We start from the raw sequence: 21,345 nt of genomic DNA on the forward strand, positions 1-21,345 counted from the left end.
CACCAACGAACCTCAAAGACTGCCAGCAAAAGCACCAGCAGCTGGGAGAGAGGCAGGGAACAGACTGTCCCCTCACAGCCTCAGAAGGAACCAAGCCCGCTGGCACCTTGATCTTGGACTTCTAGCCTCCGGAATTATGAGACAATCAGTGTCTGTGGTCTAAGCCACCCGATTTATGGTCCTTTGTTAGAGTAGCCCTGCCACACTGATGTGCCCTTCCTCATGCAGACGGAGGAGTCCGGCCCTCACTGCCTTGTCTGGCTCAGGTCCATGCAGCCCCTACCCTGGGCAGGCGCGTCCCAAGACCAGTCCAAGCACCATGGGTCTCCTAGCGGTACAGCAATGGGAAGAGGCAACAACCTCACCCTCTGTCTCCCTCTCACCATCGCCCAGACTCAGATGTGACCCTCATGCCCTCATCCTCTTGCGCCTGGAGTCCACAGCTTCCTAGCTGGGTACCTCTCCTGGCCCCTTCCCTCCTCTCACATCCAAGCAACATCCCTCAAATATGCAAATGAACGTGGTCCCAAGGTGATGGCTGAAACCAGGAGGCCAGGGACAAGAAAACAAAACAGCCCTGGCTGGTGTGGCTCAGTGGATTGAGTGCCAGTCTGGGAACCAAAGGGTTGCTGGTTCAATTCCTGGTCAGAGCACATGAATGGGTTGTGGGCCAGGACCTCAGTAGGGGGCACATAAGAGGCAACTGCACATTGATGTTTCCCTCTTTCTCCCTCCCTTCTCCTCTCTCTAAAAATAAATAAAATCTTAAAAAAAAAAAAAAGACAGGAAGGTAACTGGGAGACACAGACCAGGGGGAAAAGCAGAGACAGAGAAACTCAGATAGACAGAAACAGATGGAAAAAGCAGGCCAAACAACAAAGACACATATGGAGAGACTGGGAACCTCCAAGACAGGAGGTGGTCAGAACCAGGCTGGGGGGGACGGAGTTAAAGGGACAGAAGAGAAGGAGGAAACGCCAATGGAGAGAGGCAGTTAGGGGAAGGCGAGGGTGAGAACCTCAGGGAGGTGGGTGGTCACCTGGAAAACAGGTAAACCAAGGCAGAGCCATGGGGGGCACGTAGATCGTGACCTGAGAGGGAGCAGGCAGTGCCATTCCGAGGGGCCATTGTTAGGTGTTGGCATGCCCCTCTGGGAATGCCCTCACCAGCCCTGGCCCTGGGACAGCAGCTTCTCGCCACGGCCACAGGTCTCTGACCACAACCTGTGACCTTCTCCAACCCTTGCCAGCACCTCGTCACTGCATGAACTGTAGGTGGAGGCTGCAGCTGAAGTCAGTTGGGCAAACACCAGGTGTGAAGTGGGGATCCAGAGAAGTGGAGAGGCCGGGGCGTCTCCCAGCACTGAGTGGGTGTTTCAGCCTTTCTGAGCCTCAACATTCCCACCAGTCAAGCCAGGTGCTGAGGATGCAGGCTTCTCCTGGGTGGCACCTTCTCCTGCATCCTCCCCTCTTCGCCCCCGGAAACACACACAGACCCCGCATTCCTCCAAAAAGTTGTTTTTGTCTTTTTTAAATAATGTGAAAATGCCACGCGAAGGTCTGAACCAGAGGCCCCTCCAGGGGCCAGGCTGGGTGGGGAAGGGAGACGCGAGATGGGGGGTCCAGGTCCCCCGAAGCCTGCGGCCCCTGTCTGAGGCGGGGGGTGGGGGAAGCAGAGGCCTCCGCTGTGCCTAGGGGCGCCGGGCCCGAAAGAGTTCAGTTCAGTTCCGAGAAAGGCGGCTCTCCAGGGAGGGGGAGGGGCTTCCTGCCTCATTTGGCACCAAGGGGGTCAGGGGCATCAGGGGAGCCGTCCGGGGGGCTGAGGGGCAGGGGGCCGGGGCCTCCCGTTTGGCACATGGTGGGGGAGGGGGAGGGCCCAGCCTCGGGGGCCTCCCCGGAGGCGGTGTCTGTGGTGGTGGCAGTGGCTCCGTCGTCCACAGAGGATTCTATTCTCAACCCCTCTTCTGGGGGTGCAGGGGGGTCAGGTCTTCGGGGGATCAGTTCTCCACGGGGCCTGGCGATAGAGGGGGTGGAGAGAGAAACAGAATTAGAGGGCAGATGGGCTCACGGCTTCCGGTCACTGGGAGTGAAAGTGAAGCCCTTGCTGTGGCCCACAGGCCCCACCGTCTGTGGGTCCCTCTTCTGGCCTCACCTCGTGCCCCCCCTCCCACACGTCGCTCACTCTGCTCCAGCCACAGAGGCTTCCTCCAGTTCCTTCCAGGCTCCAAGCATAGTCCCACCCCAGGGCTCTTGCACTTGTGGCTCCCACGGCATAGCACCCCCTTTCCTGAGGCCCCTGCTGTAATTGCCCCTGCCTCAGAGGCTGCCCTGGCCATTTTTTCAGTCAAGCAGGTGCCCCTCCCCCCCAGCCACAGTCACCCTGTTGCATTGTGCTCTGGTTATTTTTCTTTTCCTCCCCTGAGATAATCCCAGTTGTTGTTGAAGAGCTTCCAGTCTGTTTGTCCCTCTAGAACATAAGCTCAGGGAGGACAGGCCTGCAGCCACTGTCACATCCCGGCGTCCAGCCAGGGCCTGCCACACAGCACCCTCTCACTAAGCTTTCCCATGACCCCTCCTCTCCCACTGGCAGGAACAACACCCCCTCTTTCCACACATCCAGAAAGACAAAGTCTCTCGGGGTGGAGGATCACTGGGCACCCTCACTCTCCACCACACACCTCTTTCCTGAGTGGCTTCGTTCCAGTCCCTGTCCCCACTCCCCATCCCTGAGCTTCCGTTTCCTTCTCTTTAAATCGGGAGCACCACCCTCATGTCTTTTTCAGAGGAGTGGGGAGACTCTGGGAAACCTGGTGTCACTCAGCATCCAGGCGGCACGTGCTAAGTGGGCAGAGCGGAGGAGGCACAGGGTCCCTTCCTCGGCCCCCGGCCACGGTCCCGCGTCACAGCCAGGCTCCACAGCTTCCCAGCCCAGCTGCAGAGGGCGAGCTGCTGACTGCATGGAGGGACTCTGGTTTCAGGCGATCTGGCCCTCCCTCTCCCTCCTGGTGAGTAACGGTGAAGTCATCCCCACTGCTGGACCTGCCAGCCTCAGCCCTGACTCACCACTTGGCCCCTGTCCCCACGCCTTGCAACCCACCCCGCCCTGTCCTCACAAGGGACCTCAAAGAAAGCCTCTGGAAGGAAGTGCCATTTGGGGCAAAACCTGAGTCAGCCCCTGCCCAGCCCCCCTGCCCTTGGCTTGATGTCTACACACACCTCCCTCCTGGCCTGCGACCCCGCCTCCTTCCCAGGCACCAGTCAGCCCCTGAGGCCAAGGGCGCAGTTGGCCCTTCCTCTGTCACAGCCCTCCCATGGCTGCCTAATTCCCCGCAGGACTCAGCCCCCACCCCCGAGCCCTGCATGGTCTTCCCTGCCCCCTCTCAAACCACCCCCTCTACCCTCTCTAAGCCACCCCCAGACACACCGCTTCCCTTCTGTCCCTTAAGTTGGCCAAGCTCTCTCCTGCCTCAGGCCCTTGGTGCAAGCTGTTCAGTCTGCTAGCTCCCCATCCCCTGCCTCTTCACCTAGCTAACCACGTCCACCCTTCAAGTCCCTGGTTCAATGGCACTTTCACCAGGGAGACAAAGCCCTTTCCTCTTATCATCTGCTTTCTCAGAGGACCCTGGGGTCTGTGTCTGGGGGCGGGGCGGGGCGGGGCGCACTGATCTCGCTCCGCGCGGAATCTCGCTGCCCAGCACAGCGCCTGCGCACCACCAGTGTTCATAGACACCTACTTACTGAAGCGCGGCAACAGCTGCCAGTCATAGACTGCTCACCGCCTCGGGCTCAGGCCCGTGCTTCGAGCACGGGGAGGATTAAATCACACAACCCCCTCAGCAATCTTCTGAGTCTGAGCTTATTATCCCCATTCCACAGATAAGGAAGCCGAGGCACAGAAAGGGAAAGCGAATCACCTTACGTCCCTTAGCCAAGAAGTGGCAGGGCCAGCTCCTGACCTCGGGCACGGTTTGCGAAAGCGGGAATGGAACGCGCCCTGAAAAGGCCCAGTTGCACCTTCTCCCTCCTCAGCCCCGTCAGGAGGAACACCTGCGCCTGCCTGGTGCCGGGCAAGCTTGGCATCCAGGGGAGTTCTCCGCATCCGCAGCAGGGGGCAGCAGAGAGCCCGAGTCTCATCCCTCCAGCCCCAGTCCCGCCCTGAGACAGCGCTGTGCCAGCCTCTCTGTGAGAATAGCCTAAGCTTTGGGACAGTCAAAAACGAAGGGTGACATGCCCCTCTCCCAAGGTGGCGGTGAGGACGAGCGGCGTGGCGTATGTGAAACACCGCAAGAAAGGAACTGGACAAACACTGACCGCTGGAGAGGGCATGGATGCGGGCCAGGCAGCGGCTCCTCATTCCCCTCCACGCCTGGGTTTTCTCTTCTGTAAGGTGGGGCTGAGGCTAGCATCCACCCCATGGGATCGTAGTGAGGATTAAATGGGTTAAGATGTGGCAAGCACATGGTAGGTTCTCTGTGAGTGCCTGCTCTTCCTCTCAGCCGCGCACCGTAGTGGATACTGCCGTGGGCCCCCTGGCCAGGTGCGCTCTGTTCAGGTTCGCACCAGCTGGGAGCCCGCTGGAGTCCTCTCTCCTAGTCTGTCTGCCTCTGAGCGGGGTCCTCCCCAAGGGAGGCTGGCTGAGGATGCTGCAAGTGCCAGGGAGGAGCCTGACCCGGAGACAGGGCAAAGACGGGGAAGACTTCCAGGAGGTCCTTACAGAAAGGAAAACTGAGGCTTAGGGAGGTCCATCTGATGGACACCGCCCGGTATGCGCTGGTTCCAGAGTTGGGCGGGGTCTCAGGGACGAGCAGAGTGTGGACAGCGAAGGGAAGGAGACTTGGGAGGGGACAGCAGAGAAATTCAGAGGTGGGGACAAGAATGTGGAAGGAGAGAGATGGAGACAGACGGGGGCGGAGAAGGCTTGATAGAGGTCGAGGCAGGCCCGAGGATCTGAAGCACACGTACCTGCGGGCCTGGCGTCGGGGGCCCGGGTGGGGGGCCCCGGGGTCTCCAGCGCAGGCGAGACGGAGAAGCGGGAGAAGCACAGGGGGGGGCCTGGCGGGGGGAGGAGGGGGAAATCCTCCGCCCACTCGAAACTGCCTCCTAGCCGAAGGGGGTGAGGGGTAACAGGAGAGGATCAGGTCAGACCCTCAGACATCTTGGGAGTCCCCTTCAGCGGCCTCCCTCAGACCCCGCCCCCCGTTCAGGCCCCACCCTCAACTCTGCCCCACCTCCGGGTCCCGTTCCACTCCTCACCAAAGCCGCTGTCGTTGCTGGGAAACCCATCGCCGGGGGTGGCGGGGTGGGGAGGCGTCGGGGGCGCTGGCGGCGTTGATGGGTCCGTGTCCCCCTCGGGGGGGCCCTGGACGCTCAGCTCGTTGGTTGGCGTCTCCTGTGAAAACAGATTAGGGGAGGCGAGAGGGGGCGAACCGTCACAACCTACCACTGCATCCCAGCCAGCAGCAAACCTCTCTAACATTTCCGAGTTTACTATTTCTTGCTGTGGAGATGGCCGACCCCCTAATCTCCCTAACCTGCCTTAGAAGCCTCAGTTCAGCTTTAACCCCAGCCCCGCCCAAGGCTCCTCCCCCGACAGTGGAGCCCCGCCCCCACACACCTAAACAGCCCACCACAGGAATTCTCTCCTTGCTCCTTAACGTGATGCCTGCACGAGCGCCCCAAACCCAGAACTGTCTCCGTAAATCCTGCCCCGTCTCCTGGACCCCAACCTACCTCCGAGATCTCGACAGCAAAATCCAAATTCGGGCCCCAGAACTACCTGCTGCTGCGGGAAGTTCGGAGAACTACTTCTGAACCCCTATCCCATCTTGCACATCTCCCGACCTTCCCCTGGGCCCCTAAGCCCGGCCTTCCAAGCCCTATCCTTTAGTTTCAGTGGCTCAAGTCCCAGCTCTAGACCCTTCCTCACGCATCCCAGGACCTCAGCCCGTTTGGCCCGTCTCAGGTTCATTTATTTAGAAACAGCCCTAGTCCACAAGCACCACCCCTCCCTCCCTTTTTCCCTTCTACACTACCTGCCGCCTCCCCAAAGACAGTTACACAATCTTCAACCTATTTCTTTAGGCCCCGCCTCAGTCCTCTAGCTCAGCTCGTCCTTTAACCTGCTCCAAGCCATTTTCACACAAGCCGCATCTCTGAAGCCCTACCTGCAGGCTCTCCGTGGCCCGCCCCTAGTGGGTAAAATCCATCCTGAGCCAGCCCCTTAGCCTCTGCCACTGGAGCAATGGTGTATAAAACCCGCCCCAAACTTCACTAGGCTCCGCCTCCCATCAAGCAGCCCACCACGCCCCAATCTTTTCAAAGCTTTCTTCCTGGCCTCCTTCCAGACTCCGCCCTCACAATCCTCCTTTCCAGAGCCACTCTCACTCTCCACCCTCGCTCTGGGCTCCGCCCACTCTCCTGGCCCCGCCCCATGGTCAGGCCCCGCCTTCACACTCAAGGCCTCATCTCATTCTCCAATCTCGCCCCATTCCCCGGCCAGTCGGTCCCCAGGCCCCGCCCCCCGCACGTGCTCCCCGCCCCCCCAACCCCGCGCACCTGGTCGAAGAGGTAGACGGTCACGTCCCCGTGGAAGGAGACCATCTTGCGCTTCCTCTCCAGTTCGCTGTCCTCGGGCTCGTCGGCCCCGCGCGGAGACTTGAGCAGCCCCCGCAACGGGCGGGCCGCGTCCGCGTCGGCGCTGCTCACCACGACCGGCACCGGGGCTGCCCGCGACCTCCCGGGGCCCCGCGGCCCCGCTGCCGCGCCCGACGCCGCCTCCTCGTCCTCCTCCTCGTCCTCGTCCTCCCCGTCCTCCTCCGCCGGCCCCGGTGCCCCCACCCCGCCGGCCTCCCCGCCAGCCGCCCCGCCGTCCGCGCCCTCCCACGGGGGCCGCCGTGGGCCCGGTCCCGGGAACGGCGTGAGCGTGAGCGGCGGCAGCGCCAGCGACAGCCGCGAGAGCTTGGCTGCGAGGAGAGAGACCAGGTGAGCCCCTGTTCCTGGGGAAATTGAGGCATGCCCTCCCCCCTAGCTGTGTGTTCCCAGGTCATGTCAGACCACAATCTGAGCCTCAGTTTCTCTCCTTGTGAACCCGAGGGCTGCACTGGGGCCTTGCCCGGGAGAGATCTTCCCCTGACCCCAGTGCTTAACCCTCCCCATGGCTCTCCAGTGCCAAATTCTCCCCGCGGCCCACCCGGCCCCAGAGCCCTGGCCCTGCTGACCTCTCCAGACCCTTCCCCACCTCATTCTGGCTTGACTTCCATGCAGCCACACGAACCACCTCCCTGTTCCTGCCACCTCTGAGCCTTTGCATGGGCTGTTCCCTCTGCCTGGAACTTCCTGTTCTAACTCCATTACTATTCCTTGTCCATCTATCTCTGGGCTTTCAAAGCCTTCGGAGATCTGCCGGATCATCATCAGGCCACCAGCCCTGCACCCCATGGCACCAAGCACCTCTCCTTCCGAGCAAATTATCTCAGTGTGCAACTATATTGTTGTGGGGATGTGATCCACTGAACAGAGACTGAGCCCTGCCCTGCTGGCCAGATCCCTGCGCCCCAAGCACACGGAGGTACTCAGTCAATGTGTGTAGAATCACTGAGTGAGTTAATCCCTGCCGTGTGATGTTGACCAAGGTGCTTTCCTTCTCTGGCCCTCAGTCAGGAGACAAAATTGGATTGTCTAACCACCTCTTAGGCCCTTCCCTGCCCTTGGACTCCCTGATCTCATCCTGCTGGGAAGGAAGGGCTTCGGGGCCCCTAGAGGAGGAGATCTGGCCTTGAACCCCAAGCCCAGCCTGCCCACTTGCTCTGTGCCCCTGGACAAGGAGATCCACTCTCTGAGCCTCTGTTTCCTTACTGGTAAGCGGATAGGGGCCACTCACCCCACTAGGGCATGTGTGAACTATGCGCCAGGCCCTGTGGGGGGTGACAGTGAGGACCAAGGAGGGTCAGCGTGAGGTGGAGAAAGATGGATGTGGACCGCTCCTCCCCTCATTCACTACTCCAGTGTCACTGGCCTTTTGCTATTCCCTAAACGGGCCAAGTTAGTGCCCATTTCAATGCCCTACTCTTGATGTCCACAGGGCTCATTTCCTTCATGTCTGCTCCAAAGTCACCTCCCTGACCACCCATCTCCGGGTGATGGGGTGTGGGGTGCTGTGTAGCTATCAGGGCCCATGAATACCCAGAGGAAGGACAGGATGTGGCCTTTGGAAATCAGGAAGATTTCCCAGGGCAGGAGAATTTTGAGTGGGGCGTTGAAGGAAGAATAGGAGTTCACTGGTTAAAAAACAAAAAGAAAAAAAGCAGCCCTGGCTGGTGTGGCTCAGTGGATTGCGTGCTGGCCTGTGAACCAAAAGATCACTGGTTCGATTCCCAGTCAGGGCACATCCCTGGGTTGTGTGCCAGGTCCCCAATAGGGGGCATGTGAGAAGCAACTGGTTTATGTATCTCTCACACATCAGTGTTTCGCTCCTTCCCTTACCCTCTCTCTAAAAATAAATAAATAAAATCTTTTTTTTTAAAGCAGGCTACTCCCAAACTCTTCTTACCCAGCAACACAAAACCCCCCATTCCACCCCAGATCCTGTGAGGCATCTTAGCTGCCCATCGCCTGCCATTTTCATGCTGCTCTGGGTCTTTCCTGACACAGCTGGTGGTAAGCTCCCCACAACAGCCTCAAGGAGTGTACCATGGGCTTTGAGGAAGGAGCCTTCTCTGCTGAGACCTCTTCCTGACCTTTCTCTCCTGAGCCACAGGCTCCCCCAATAGACGGAGATGTGATCCTTCACTCCAGCGTGGCCGTGAGTTTGCCAATATGAAATAGGGCGCATCACTTACAACTTTCATACCAGCATTTAAGGAAATCCGGCCTGTGGATGGTTCCAGTGGAACCACAGCCCCTGTGGCTACATCTGGGCAGGGGCTGGACGTCCATCTGGCCACATGGACCACCTCCCCATCCCCCCACCTCTGAGCCTTGGTACAGGCTGTTCCTTCTGCCAGGAACTTCCTTTTCTTACTTATCTATATTCTTCATATTCTTCACCCCCTCTGTGATAAAACACCTCCTGTGTTCCTATCCAAATTCAATGCCCAGAAAAGGCATTTCTGCAGCTTCTGGGCCCCCAGCCCCAGGGAAACAGGGCAGGTCTGAGACTCCCTGGGTCCCAGCCATGGGCAGCTCCAGGCCTGGCACACTCCACAGATGCCTCAGCTTGTTGGAAAGCTGAAACCAGAGTTCACACAGATCAGCTTCGCTTGAATTGGTTTCAACCTTTGAGACACCGAGAATTCCGGTTTGAGAGAGAGAAGCAGCAGGTTTGGCAACCCCGAGTGGACACCCCTGAATGGCACCGAGAAGTGGCTGCATTTCCTCTGTAACGCCCACCCCACCTCTGCCCGCTGACCTAATGAGGTCATTTTTCAATACTGTCTGGCCCGTGTGAGCACCTGAATTTGAGGCTCCCGGTCTACGAACTGCAATAATAAGAGCAGGTATTTAGGAGGCACTGAAAGTCTTAACTCACAACTCTACTAGGTAGGTGCTGTGCTTGTCATCCATTTTTTGGCAGATAGGAAAATCAAGGCCCAGAGAAGTAAGGTCATTTGTCCAAGGTCACAGAGCTAGGGATGTGAGCCCCGGCTCTGTGGCTCCAGTGTGTCTGCACTTGTCACCGCCAGCCTGACTTGCCTGCTACCCAGGGGCCGGAGATTCTCAGCTGCGCTCCTGAGGCCCCAACCTCACTCCCATGCTCCCAGTGGCCTCCTCACCTTTGATCTGCTCGCTGTTCCCCTGAGGGGGTCCCAAGTCCAAGAACAGTCGTGGCATCTCGGGGCCCTTCCTCTCGGGCTTGGGGGGGTCCCCGCCTCCGCTGGGTGCCGGGTCTCCGCCGACCCTGCTGTCTAGGGCCCCGGACTCTCCCTCGGAGGCCGCCTCCGGCCTGGCTCTCTGGGGCGCTGGCTCCGGCCTCCTCGGCTGTGCTTCCGGCGGCGGCAGAGGAGGCGGCGGCAGCTGTGGCCTCGTGTTGTCTACCCATCCGGCCTTTGCGTCCACGCCGTTTCCGAGGCCGCCGCCGGGGGCCATCCCCGTGCCCACTGGGGCTCGGCCCCCACTCCCGAGGTCCAGCCTCCCAGCCCCGGGGGCTCTCAACGCCCCCCCAATCTCTGGGGCTCTCCTCTTGGTCCCCAGTTCCGGCGCCCCGCTCCTGGGGGCTTGGCCAATGGGGCCAGGGGCTGTCTCCCCGCCGCTCTGGGGCAAGGCCACTGCGCCGGGCGTGGGGGCTCTCTCCAGTGAGGTCTCTGGGGCTGGTTCCCCGATCGTGGGGGCTGGACCGCCATTCTCGGGCATCTTCTCCCAGGGCCCTGGGGCTCTCCAGGGCCCAGTCTCTGGCAGCCTCTCGGTGCTCCTGAGCAGTCTCAGGCCCCCATTCTCGGACACTGTCTCCTCCGCCTTTGGGGGTGTCGGGCCCCCATTCACCAGCACTGTCTCTTCTCTCTCGGGAGACCTCAGCTCCCCATTCTGCAGCACTGTCTCCTCCCTCCTTGGGGGTGTCAGCTCCCCATTCACCAGCACTGTCTCTTCTCTCTCGGGGAACCCCGGGCCCCCGTTCTCCACCACCTTCTCCTCGGGGCCTGGGGCTGTCTGCGCCCCGTTCTCCGGCACTGTCGCCCCGTTCACAGGGGGGCTCGGGTCCTCGCTCGGGCTTGAGGCTTTCTTCCCGCTGCCCAGGACTGTGGCCTCCCAGCTCAGGCCCGGGGCTTTCTCTCTGTGGCCGGGGCCTTTCCCTGCCTTCCTGGGCCCCGTCTCTGTCTCTCGGGGGGGTGTCGCCTTGTCCCCCAGGAGGTTCCTGGTCACGTCCTCCCGCAGGGACATCAACAGCTGCTCGGTGCTCACTTGAACTACGAAGGTTGGCTTCTCCCGGGTCCCCGGAGGTGGGAGGGGACCTGGGTCTGGGGGCGGCCGGGGCGCTCCCGGGTCGGGTGGCTCGGGGGGAGCCCGTGGCCGAGGGACCCCTTCCTCCTCGGCCGCCCCCCCACCTGGGAAGGCTCCCTCGGGGGAAAAAGGGGTCTCGGTCTCGTAGCCGCTGTCCCCCGGCTTGGGGCCCGGAGACGACAAGCCTGAGCCGGGACTGGCCACGGCCGAAGGGGGGTCTGGGGACACGGCGGGGTCCGTGGAGACCCGGGGAGGTGGCGGCGGGGGGGGGGGAGCAGGAGGTGGCCCCCGCCCGGGGTACTGGGGCGCCGCCGCCCCCATGAGGGGGTCCAGAAACTCGGGGGGGGCCGAAGAGGGGGGGGCCAGCGGCAGGTCGGCCAGGGAGCCCCGTTCTGCCCGCAGGGACGAGTCGTCCTCTGGGGGATGGGAGCAGCCAAGAGCAGGGTGGCCCCCCCAGCCAGAGACGGCGTCCCCCCGCTCCAAGGGCAAGCAGGAGCAGGCCCCTTCGCGGCTGCACAGGGGACAGGGCAGGGGTCCTCGGCGGCTGGGGCCGCCTCCGAGGCTGCTGCTGTCCTCTCCTGGGGAGCTGCCCTCCTCCTCCTCCTCTTCCTCCTCTGCCCACGCGGCCCCCCGCTCCCCCAGCACCTCGGCGGGGTCTCCCGCCAGGGTCTCCCCAGCGCCCCGGCCCTCGGGGTCCCAGCCGCTCAAGAGGAAGCTGCCTGACGCCGAGGACTGGGCCGGGAAGGGCCGGGGCGCGGGGAAAAGGGGGGAGGCCCAGGTCTCGGACACCAGCTGGGGGACCTCGGCAGGGGCCTGGGGGGCCTGGGGGGCCGGCACCCCTGTGTCCAGGGGGTCCCAGTCGTTGGGGAAGAGGGGCTCGGGCGGGGAGCCGTGCTCCTCCAGGCGGATGTAGTACTCGCTGCTCACGGAGGGGCTGCGGGCGCTGATGACGGGCAGCACGCTGGGCGCGGACAGCGCCTCGTAGAACGGGTTGGAGGGGTTGGCATGGGGCGCCGGGGGAGCGGACGCCGGCTGCCAGGGCGGCGCGCCCCCACCCCGGCCAGCCCCCCGCCGCGCCTTCTCCCACAGGCACTCGAGGTTGAGGCCACGGCTGCTCTCGGTGACCGTGAGCACGTCGTCAGGGTCAGCCCCGGGGAAGCCGTCCAAGAGGGGGAACGGCGAGGACAGGGTCCCCGGGCGGGGCGCGCTGTGGGTGGCGGGCCAGGGCCAGGGGAAGGGGCCGTCTCGAGGTGGGGGGGGTGGGGGTGGGGGCCGAGGGGGCCTCTCAGAGAGCAGGTAGGTGAGCTGCAGCTGGAGGTCAGAGGCTGAGGGGCGCTGGGCAGGCGGCCGCCAGCAGGACTGCAGGATGTCGTACCTGGGGGGGTGGAGAAGGCAGGCAGCAGTGGGGCAGAAGGGGGGGGCCTCTGGTGTGGGCAGACACCAAGAAGAGAGGGGGACCAGAGACCCAGGACCCAGGGAGAGAGAGAGAGAGAGAGACACCCAGTAGAGAAGGACAGGGACCCTGAGGATGGAGGGACAGAGTCCCAGAGGGAGAGAGGACAGTGAGGCTGACAGGAGGGAATGACAGCGAAGGCAGCCTCCCTGTGCAGGCTTCGCACTCTGGAGCCAGGGAAAAGCAAGCGGCAGGGCCCTTCTTGGACTGAAGAAATGCGGGTTCAAACACCAGCTCCGCCACCTGTGCCCCAGCAGCAGATACCAAGCACCAGATGGTGGCAGAAGGGGTGGGGACGTGCCTGCACCACTCCAGGGGCAGCGGCAGGGTGGTGAGGTTGTGGGTGGCGTGTGTGGGGAGGTGGGGTGTCCTGGGGCTGCCCTGGGGCCGGGTGGGGGAGACCGGAGTCCAGGCAGGCCCCACACTCACCAGTAGTCCGCATAGGGCAGCTTGAGCCGGGGCCGGGCCAGCTTGACATGCTGCTGGCGGACTACAAAGGCCAGGACCTCCTCGTCAGACAGGTGGCGGTAGGGCTGTGCCCCAAACTCAAACAGCTCCCACAGAGTCACCCCCAGGGACCTGCAGGGAACAGAGGACAGACAGAGGTCAGGGCCCCACCCCCACCGGCCTGGGGGCCGCCCCTCCGGCCCCAGTTTCTCATCCGTGGCCCTGCCCGCCGAGCTGTGGCCCAGGAGCCTCACCAGATGTTGCTCTCCCGGCTCTGGTCCACCACCATGAAGGTCCCGTGCAGCTCCCCGAGCAGCTCCGGTGCTGCCCAGCGCAGTGGGATCCACAGGCGCTCTGGGGTCAGATAGTAGTCCTCCTGGGGGCAGAGGACAGGGTCAGACGGGTCGGGACACCCCCACCGCCCCCAGCCCAGATGGGAGGCAGGCAGTCCCCACCTTGTAGTTGCTGTGAGCCAGCCCATAATCTCCAATGCGCACGGTGAGGTCGGAGGTCAACAGACAGTTGCGCAGGGCCAGGTCGCTGGGCGCAGGTCAAGGGAGCCAGGTGAGAAAGAGGCAGGCCGGGCGGTCACCCCAAGGCCTAGGTTCTGCCCACTCTCCGGACTCCGCCCCTTCCTCCTCTCCTACTCTCCAACCCGACCCCCCACCTCCCTGGCTCCTCCAGGATTTTCCCCTTCGGTGTCCACCACTCCGGCCTCCTCAGCCCCTTGAGCCCCTCCCCCTAAGTCGCCCCCCCACCCCACCCCTGCCCCAGGTTCCCCAGCCACCACCTGTGCACGTAGTTGTGGGAGTGGAGGTGCGCCAGCCCGCGGGCGATCTCCAGGCCCATCCTCTGCAGGGTCCGCAGGTCTCGTGGGGGCAGCTCAGGGGACAGGCCCTCTGGAGGCCGCTGGGCCCGAAGGTAACGCTTCAGGTCCCCCTGGGAGGGAGGGCAGGAAGGGGTCGGCGCCACCACCACACCCCCCACCAGGCATCCATCCGCACCTCCAGCCAACCCGAGCGGAGGCAGGGCAGCCCCTCTGAGCCTCACGGGGTAATCACAGACACCCCTCCCCTCGTCCAGTGGTGCCGCCTGTGGAGGGAGTGCCCCCCACATACAAGAGCTGTTGGCGCTTGTCACACAGGTGTCGCTGTGATGACGATGAGGTGTTTGCCTAAGGGTCCCAGGACCCCAGGCCTCCCGGCCCCCACTGTGTTCCCCACAGGCCCTCACCAGCTGACAGAACTCCATGATGAGCAGGAAAGGCAGGGTCTCCACGCAGACGCCCAGGCACTGGAGGACGTTGGGGTGCTGCAGGCTCCTGGGGGGAGGGGGGCAGTCAGGAACCAGCCCCTTCCCGGCCCCAGCCACCCAGCAACACCCCACTGTCGCTTCGACCTCGCTGCTACTTGGTCTCCCCCACGACATGTGCACACTCTCTCCCCACGGTCCTGTCTCAGGTCCACTGCTCCCCGAGTCCGTGGGCTAGAACACGCCCCCCCCCCGTGCCTCCTTGCCCCTCCTTCCTCCTCACCCCCCAGCCTTCCCGCCCCCCCGCCCTCTTCTCATCCCCTCCTCTCCCTACAGCCCAGGCTCAACTCTTCCTCACATCCTGGCCTCTCTTCTCTCCCCTCTCCTCCTGTCTCTCTTTCAGGCGGTTGCTGGCCATGGTTCCCCAGAATGCCCACGTGGTTTGTCCCTCAGTCTGTCCTGGCCCTCCGGTCGGCCCCACCCAGCATCACTTCCAATGCTGGTGTGGCCCTCCCCAGACACACACGGAGGCCCCGGGCTTTTGCCCTGAGTTCTCTCTGGGGATCACCCCCTCCCCAGACACAGTCCTTGTTCCTTGGCTTCGGCTTCAACATCCTTTGCCCAAAAACCTTACTGACCCCCAATACCAGAGGCGCTCCTCCTTCCACTAGGCAACAAACTCTACTAAGACAAGGGTCTGGGGCTTTTTGTTCATGCAGCCACATCCCCAGTAGACCAGAGGGTGTTCCATAGAAATGTGTGGAACAAGCCCTGGCTGGTGTGGCTCAGTGGATTGAGCGCTGGCCTGCAGTCGCTGGTTCGATTCCCAGTCAGGGCACATGGCTGGGTTGTGGGCCAGATCCCCGGTGTGGAGCACGCAAGAGGCAGCCACGCATTGATATTTCTCTCCCTCTTTCTCCCTCCCTTCCCCTGTCTAAAAAAATAAAGATTTAAAAAATCGTGTGGAACAAAGGATTTCCCCTTGCTACACGAGAGATGAAAAGGTTCCGGGCTTGTAGCCCAGGGCCTGGCTCGGGGCAGGTGCTCAGTCATTTTCCCTCTGGTGCCGGGCGGGAGGCAGGGGCCACGCGTGCACTACAGGGCCCGGGGCCCAGGGCCCAGCCATGCACAACTGGTGTTCGTTCCAGCCTCACCCACTTGGGAGAATAATGCCTCCCATTCCTGCCTCTGCCACGGCCCCAGTCTGTTCAGGGGCTTGAAACCTGGCAGGACACGTAGGTGGAAGCCTGGGCCCCCCGCACTCCCACTCGTCTGAGCCAAGGCCCACAGGCCACCGCTATGGCCGAACCCTCCTGACAGTCATGCAGGGCAGGCTGGTTTCCCACGGGATCCACAGGGAATGCAGGCTCAGACGGGCGAAGCAACTTGCCCAGGGCACACAGCTGGGAAGGGTGGCAGAGCTGGGATTTGATCTTGGATATCTGGCTCGCTCAATCTGCCGAGGGCCGATGGCACTTGTGCTCGCTCAGGTGACGGTATGGACCCCGAGCCACCAGGGTAGCCCCGTACCCTCCAACAGAGCTCTCTGTGATGGTGGGAGTGCTCCGGGCCTGAGCTGTCTCACGTGGGAGCCACAGGCCACTTGAGGCCACCAAGCCCCTGAAATGGGGCAAGTGTGGCTGGGGAAATGACTTTTTAGCTTGACTTTATTTAACACAAATCTAAGTAGCCATATGTGGCTAGTGATTGCCAGCAGATACAGGCAAATAAGCAACTAAGCAGATTTAAAAAAAAAAAAAAAAGACAACAAACTGGCCCTGGCTGGTATGGCTCAGTGGATTGAGCACTGGACTGAGAAACAAAGGGTGGCTGGTTCAATTCCCAGTCAGGACACATGCCTGGGTTTCGGGCCAGGTCCTGAGTACGGGGCATGCAAGAGGCAACCACACATTGATGTTTTTCTCCCTCTCTTTGTCCCTCCATTTCTCTATCTCTAAAAATAAATAACATCTTTAAAAAATAAAATCTTTTTAAAAAATTACAGACTGGATGCATGTTATGAAGAAAACATGGGTTGGCGTGATGGGGGAAGCCCAGGATCTCCCTTAGGGGTGTGTGTGTGGGGGGGGGGGGTGTGAAGGCCTCTCTGAGCTGAGACCTGAGGGGAAGGGTCTGAAGCTGGGGTCACTGAGCCAGGACTGATATCCCAGAGGGAACAGCAAGGGCCAGCAAGGGTCCGGAGGCAGAAGGAGGCTGATAGGCAGGGGGTTAGTGAGCAGGGTGGCCAGGGTGAGCGGGTCCAGTGGCAGGAAGGGCACGGGATCAGGCTGTGTAGGGCCGGTGGCCTGTACAGAGGAGCTGGACTTTATCGTGTGGGCAATAGAGAGCCACGGAGGTTTTAGAGCAAGGGAGTGATAAACTCTACTGTCTGGGTCTCTCGGGGTAAATCCCAGTGTTAAACTGTCTAACAAGGGGTCTCTCTATTCTCATCCTTCCCGTGACAGTGAATGTGCTGTGGCCCAAGGCGCTTACTTAATATGTGTTTATCTAGAAGCCCTTGGAGTAGAGGAGAGACCTAGCAGGGAAAGGACAGGATCCTGCTTTCTCAGACCTCCTAGGCCAGCGGGGGGCAGGGGAGAGGGGCCAGAGCTCCTCAGTGGCCATTTGGGGTGCTTGCTCAGGGCCCTGCTCTGTGATCTGGATCCTACCCTCCCTCACCCACAAAGCAGGAGCCTGAAGATGTACCCAATGCTTCACACAGGCTGACCTCCCATCCTCTCAGCGGCCCTCCACACGAGAACACTCGGGCTTCCCCAGCTCACTTTCCAGACAGAGACCCCGAGGTTCAGAGTATAGAGAGCAGGCCTCTAGCTCTGCTCCTGAGCCCTCCCCTTGCCCTCTCCAGAGGGCCTTTCATATAATTGGCTCTGTCCCCAGAAAGAACCTGAGGTTCAGAGAGGGAAACTCTCTTGACTGAACAGCTCATCCCAGAAAAGGTAGATCCAGGATTCGAACCCAGATTATATGCCATACCACACTCCTCTCATTCCCAAACGCTCCCTCTAGGAGGCGCACACGGGGATTCTTGGGCCTCCAGGACCCCCGTCTAGCATACCTGTAGGGCTGGGCTTCTGAGATGAACTTGCGCTGCTCCAGGGGCCCTGCGCTTGCCCGGAGCTCCTTCACCACCACCTGGGCGGGGGTGTAGTCCGAGAAAATCTCTCCCAGGATCACCTGGCCAAGGGGACCCAGGAGTCAGAACCTGTGGCTTCCCCACACCCCCCCCTTGAGAAGTGTATTATGGGAATTGTAGTTTGGGGCCTTCTCAAGTGATTGGGGGAGGGGCCCTCCCCTGGGACCACCTCCACTCGGCCAAAGTCTCCCAACTTCCCCCTTTTTTCAGGCTGTCCCCTCATATCCCACCACCACCCTTGTCCCCCACCAAACACGGGGTGAGAGACTCACAGGCCCAGAGTCCGACGGACGCAGGGACGGATGGAAGGATGGACAGACGGGCGCGTGGAGAGCCAGGTGGCGAGGCGGAGTGATCAATGGAGTGAGGAGGAAGGTGCTGATGGACAGATGTGGGGAGATGGGGTGGGTGGGAGTGGGGGAGAGATGGATAGAGGTGAGGGTGATGGGTGGGCTGAGGAGGCAGGGGGAGGAGGCGGGGAGCAGATGAAAAGTGGTTCTGGAACAGGGGAATGGACACAGAACAGCAGTACAAACCCGGGGGGTTGCCTGGACCCCCTGCTGCCCACCCCCAGCCCACTCACCTTCCCGAACCAGCCACTCCCAATCTCTTGTAGGTAGCTGAGGTGCTGGCGGCTGAGGCCCAGGGGAGTGGTCATGTCTAGGGAGGAGTAAAAGGGGGAGGCTCCTGAGCCTCTCTCGCCTCCGAAGTGCCAACCAAACCTCCTCACTCCTAGGGACTGGGGGGTCAAAGCAGACACCAGTCTCTCCCTCCATTGGCTGCCCCCAACATTCCAATGATGGGACCTCAGCCTCCTCATTGGCTGCCCACAGGTTCCAGTATCCAATCCGCCCTTCCCTTTGGCATCCCAAGATCCTGTGACGTGACTTCAGCCTGCCATTGGCTGCCTCGGAGATTGAGACCTCAGCTGCCCTCACCATTACTGGTCCCACACAAGAATCCCCAAATATGGTTTTGGTGTAAGCAGTGCCATTCACCCAGAGGATCTCTGACTCCCTCTCGGGTCACGATAATGGGGCTCCCACCTGCACTTTTCCCCTTGGCTGCTTGGGGTCTCAGCCGCCGGGCCCCTGAAGGCAAGACCCTCAAGACCATGGGATCCCAGGCAAGGCAGGGGGCGGCACCTGAGTGTGAAGGCTGCGGAGCAGGCATCGGCAGGGAGACCTCCGCCAGTGGGAGAATGTAGACATCAGGCAGCGACTGGGAGGAGGAGGTCTCCTCCGCTGGGGGAGTGTACTCCCCAGAGCAATCCTCCCCTTCAGGGTTCTCAAACTCCTGAGGCCGGGAGGGGTGAGGAGGGGAGAACACAGGGCTGAGACACGCCAGCGTCCTTCGTGTAAGTACGCCTCCCCATCTTTCTCGGAACTGTCTCCAGTCCCAGTCCAATTTCCATCCCAAGCCTCCGGACCTTGCCGTAACTTCAGAACCAAGGGTGCGCTCGGACTGACTGCCCGCTCTCCCTCACCAACCACCTGGGTTGGAGGCAAAGGCCTTGCTGGGGTCTTCCCTCCCACCTTGAACCCGCTCGTGCCCCTCACCTTGAAGCCGACATCGCCCCGTTTGCAGCACAGACAGGTGAGGAGAAGGAAGATGAAGGCCAGTAGACCGGAGCAGGAAATGAGGACCACGGCGTAGGGAGGAGCCAGAGGGGCCCGGCCCAGGGCGAATCCATCTGTGGGCACAGGGCTGGGCTGGCGTCCCGGCTTGAAGCCCCTGGCTCCGGGACTCCATGCCCCCCCCCATCCCGGCCAGTCCTGACTACAACTCCCATGACGCTCTGCAGCCACCAGCCCCTTGGCAGAGGAGCCGGATGGCCCTGTGCATTGTGGGAGTTGTAGTTTGGAGCCTTCTCAAGTGATTGGGGGTGGGGTCTCCCCTCTCTCCCCAAACTGGGACTCCCCTCAACTCCGCATCACATCACCCCAGGCCTGGAAAAATTCCAGTGAGCACTGAGGAAAAGAGAAGTAATAGTGGAGCCTGGAGCTCCCAGAATTTACAATTCGCTCCCACTGACAGCCTCATTACCCCCTGTTTGGGGAAGAGGATGAGCCCCCACTTGCAGGCTGGGAGAGGATTCTTGCCCCATGCTGGAACCCTCCGGTTAATGAGGTTGAGGTACGTCTTTTTAGGGACACTTGGAGCTCACACATGTCCTCTGTCCCTAGCCCAAGCCACAGAGAAGGGAACCCCAGCAAGCCTTGGGTCTCCCCAAAGCTAGAGACAGCCTCTGGTGCTGTATCTGCCTTAGAAATAGTATCGTTCCCTCGGCCCCCCGTTCTCCCAGAGGCCCTGTCCTTCCCCGGCTCGCTGCACACACCTGCGCGCACACAGGCGCGCGCACACACATGTTGCCCAAATGGACCCCCTCCCCACCCAGCCCCCAAGTCTTCCTCCCACAGGCCCTGTTGACCGAGGCTCGGTCTCCGCGGTTCCCCAGGCCCCGGCTCAGCGGCAGGAAGACATGCACACAGGTGATGAAGCCAGAACCCTGCGGACAGACCCCTGGGCAGGCCGAGGTGGAGGTGGGGGCCGCTGGACAGCCGGATGGCCAGACAGACTTACCCGGGTGGGCCGGGGATGCCAGGCAGCCGGAGGCGGAGACGGCTGCGAGGAAGATGAAGGCGCCAGGGGCAGGCATCTTGTCGATGATGGAAGGGAGGCGGAGGTGGTGGTGGCGGCTGGGGAGGAGGGGGGGCGGGCCCTCAGCCCCCAGCCATGGGGACCCGCGCGACCCTGGCCTCCCCCCGGCCTAGGAAGAGGGGCAGGAGACTCAGGACTGGGGGAGGGAGGGGCTGCTTAGTGGCTCAGGTACCCCCCTCCCCCTCTTTGAAGGGACAGATAGATGAAGGGATGGAGAGGAGGACAGAGGAGAGGAGCTGGGGAGCCGGGGTTGCTGGGGTTGGGGGGGGCGAGGGTAGGATGGGAGGGGGGAGAAAGAGGGCCCCGCCCCCAAGGGCAGCCAGGATTGGGGGAGCAGAAAGCCTGTCAGAGGAAGGGTGGGAGGAGGAAGGATGGAGGGAGGATGGAGCATCGTCATGGCAACTGGTTCCCCAGTAGCATTGGCTGCCAGGAGGGAGGGGAGGAGGAGGGACAGACAGGGACCAGAAGACCATGGGGGGTGGGGGGCGCACAGGGCCCACAGTGCCTGTCCCAGACACCACTGTGACATGCCACCAGCATGGACACGTGTGCTTCACTCCAAGATGCAGATGTCAGGCAGGCATACGCAGCCCACGCATGGCTGACACACGTCGCAGAGACCCTCATAGACAGGCACATCACATACAAAGGTGGACAGCCATCGGCAGATGAGGACACGTCCACGTCACACACAAAGACGCAGGGACAACAGGCTGCACTGGGGACACAGGCAGGCCGGCCCCCAGCACAGATGCACCCAGCCAGCAGGAAGGGTAAAGCAGCACAAAGACCCACACAGGCTACGGATGAAGTAAAGCCCCGAATACCCAGACACGCACGCCACAGACAAAGGTCCACGCAGACACCAGTGACACACCAGGGCACACGTTCTGGAGCACAGACACCCCACAGACAGATATGGGCAACAAAGAGCACCCCAAGACACAGCATCACGTACACAGACACTCACAGACACGCACTCCACACAAACACCGGCACCACTACACAGAGACATGTAAACACATGACACACACTAACACAGATATGGACCACACGCACAAATAGGCACGGGCACACAGCAGATCTGCGGAGAGGCAGGCATATCACGCATGCACACACACACAAACACAACACATATAGACACACAGGTACATAAAAGGTACACAGCCCTCACCAATCCACATTTCACCCACCTGAATACACCCCCCCACACACTTTGCACGCTCAGAAACACAAGGACAGGCACAACTCCTACATGGTCACACACACACACAACCCATTCAAAGAATCACAGACACATACCAGCTCCACAAATCACATACAAAATACACATAAATATAGCACACACCTATCCGGGCCACATGTAACATACAAGTACACACACAAAAACACAGACACAGCACAGGCAAAACAGAATACATACACACACGGACAGACACTTCACAAAC

The 21,345-nt window shown here is 61.4% G+C and overlaps 1 protein-coding gene across 1 annotated transcript; it reads right to left on the reverse strand.

The window, feature by feature from the left end:
- Positions 1-1,401: 1,401 nt before the first annotated feature.
- LMTK3 (lemur tyrosine kinase 3) lies at positions 1,402-20,117 on the reverse strand. Its single transcript, XM_028530545.2, has 15 exons — positions 19,820-20,117; positions 18,796-18,929; positions 18,382-18,532; positions 17,820-17,896; positions 17,159-17,277; positions 14,065-14,152; positions 13,622-13,770; positions 13,287-13,371; positions 13,086-13,207; positions 12,814-12,963; positions 9,770-12,306; positions 6,555-6,961; positions 5,253-5,388; positions 4,962-5,099; positions 1,402-2,013 (listed from the first exon to the last, which is right to left on the reverse strand). Exons 1-15 carry the CDS (start codon positions 19,893-19,895, stop codon positions 1,997-1,999), a joined length of 4,386 nt encoding a protein of 1,461 aa, XP_028386346.1. The 5' UTR covers positions 19,896-20,117; the 3' UTR covers positions 1,402-1,996.
- Between the last annotated feature and the right edge of the window lie 1,228 nt (positions 20,118-21,345).

The sequence above is a fragment of the Phyllostomus discolor genome, chromosome 12, assembly GCF_004126475.2.
Source record: "Phyllostomus discolor isolate MPI-MPIP mPhyDis1 chromosome 12, mPhyDis1.pri.v3, whole genome shotgun sequence".
Taxonomy (NCBI): Eukaryota; Metazoa; Chordata; class Mammalia; order Chiroptera; family Phyllostomidae; genus Phyllostomus; species Phyllostomus discolor.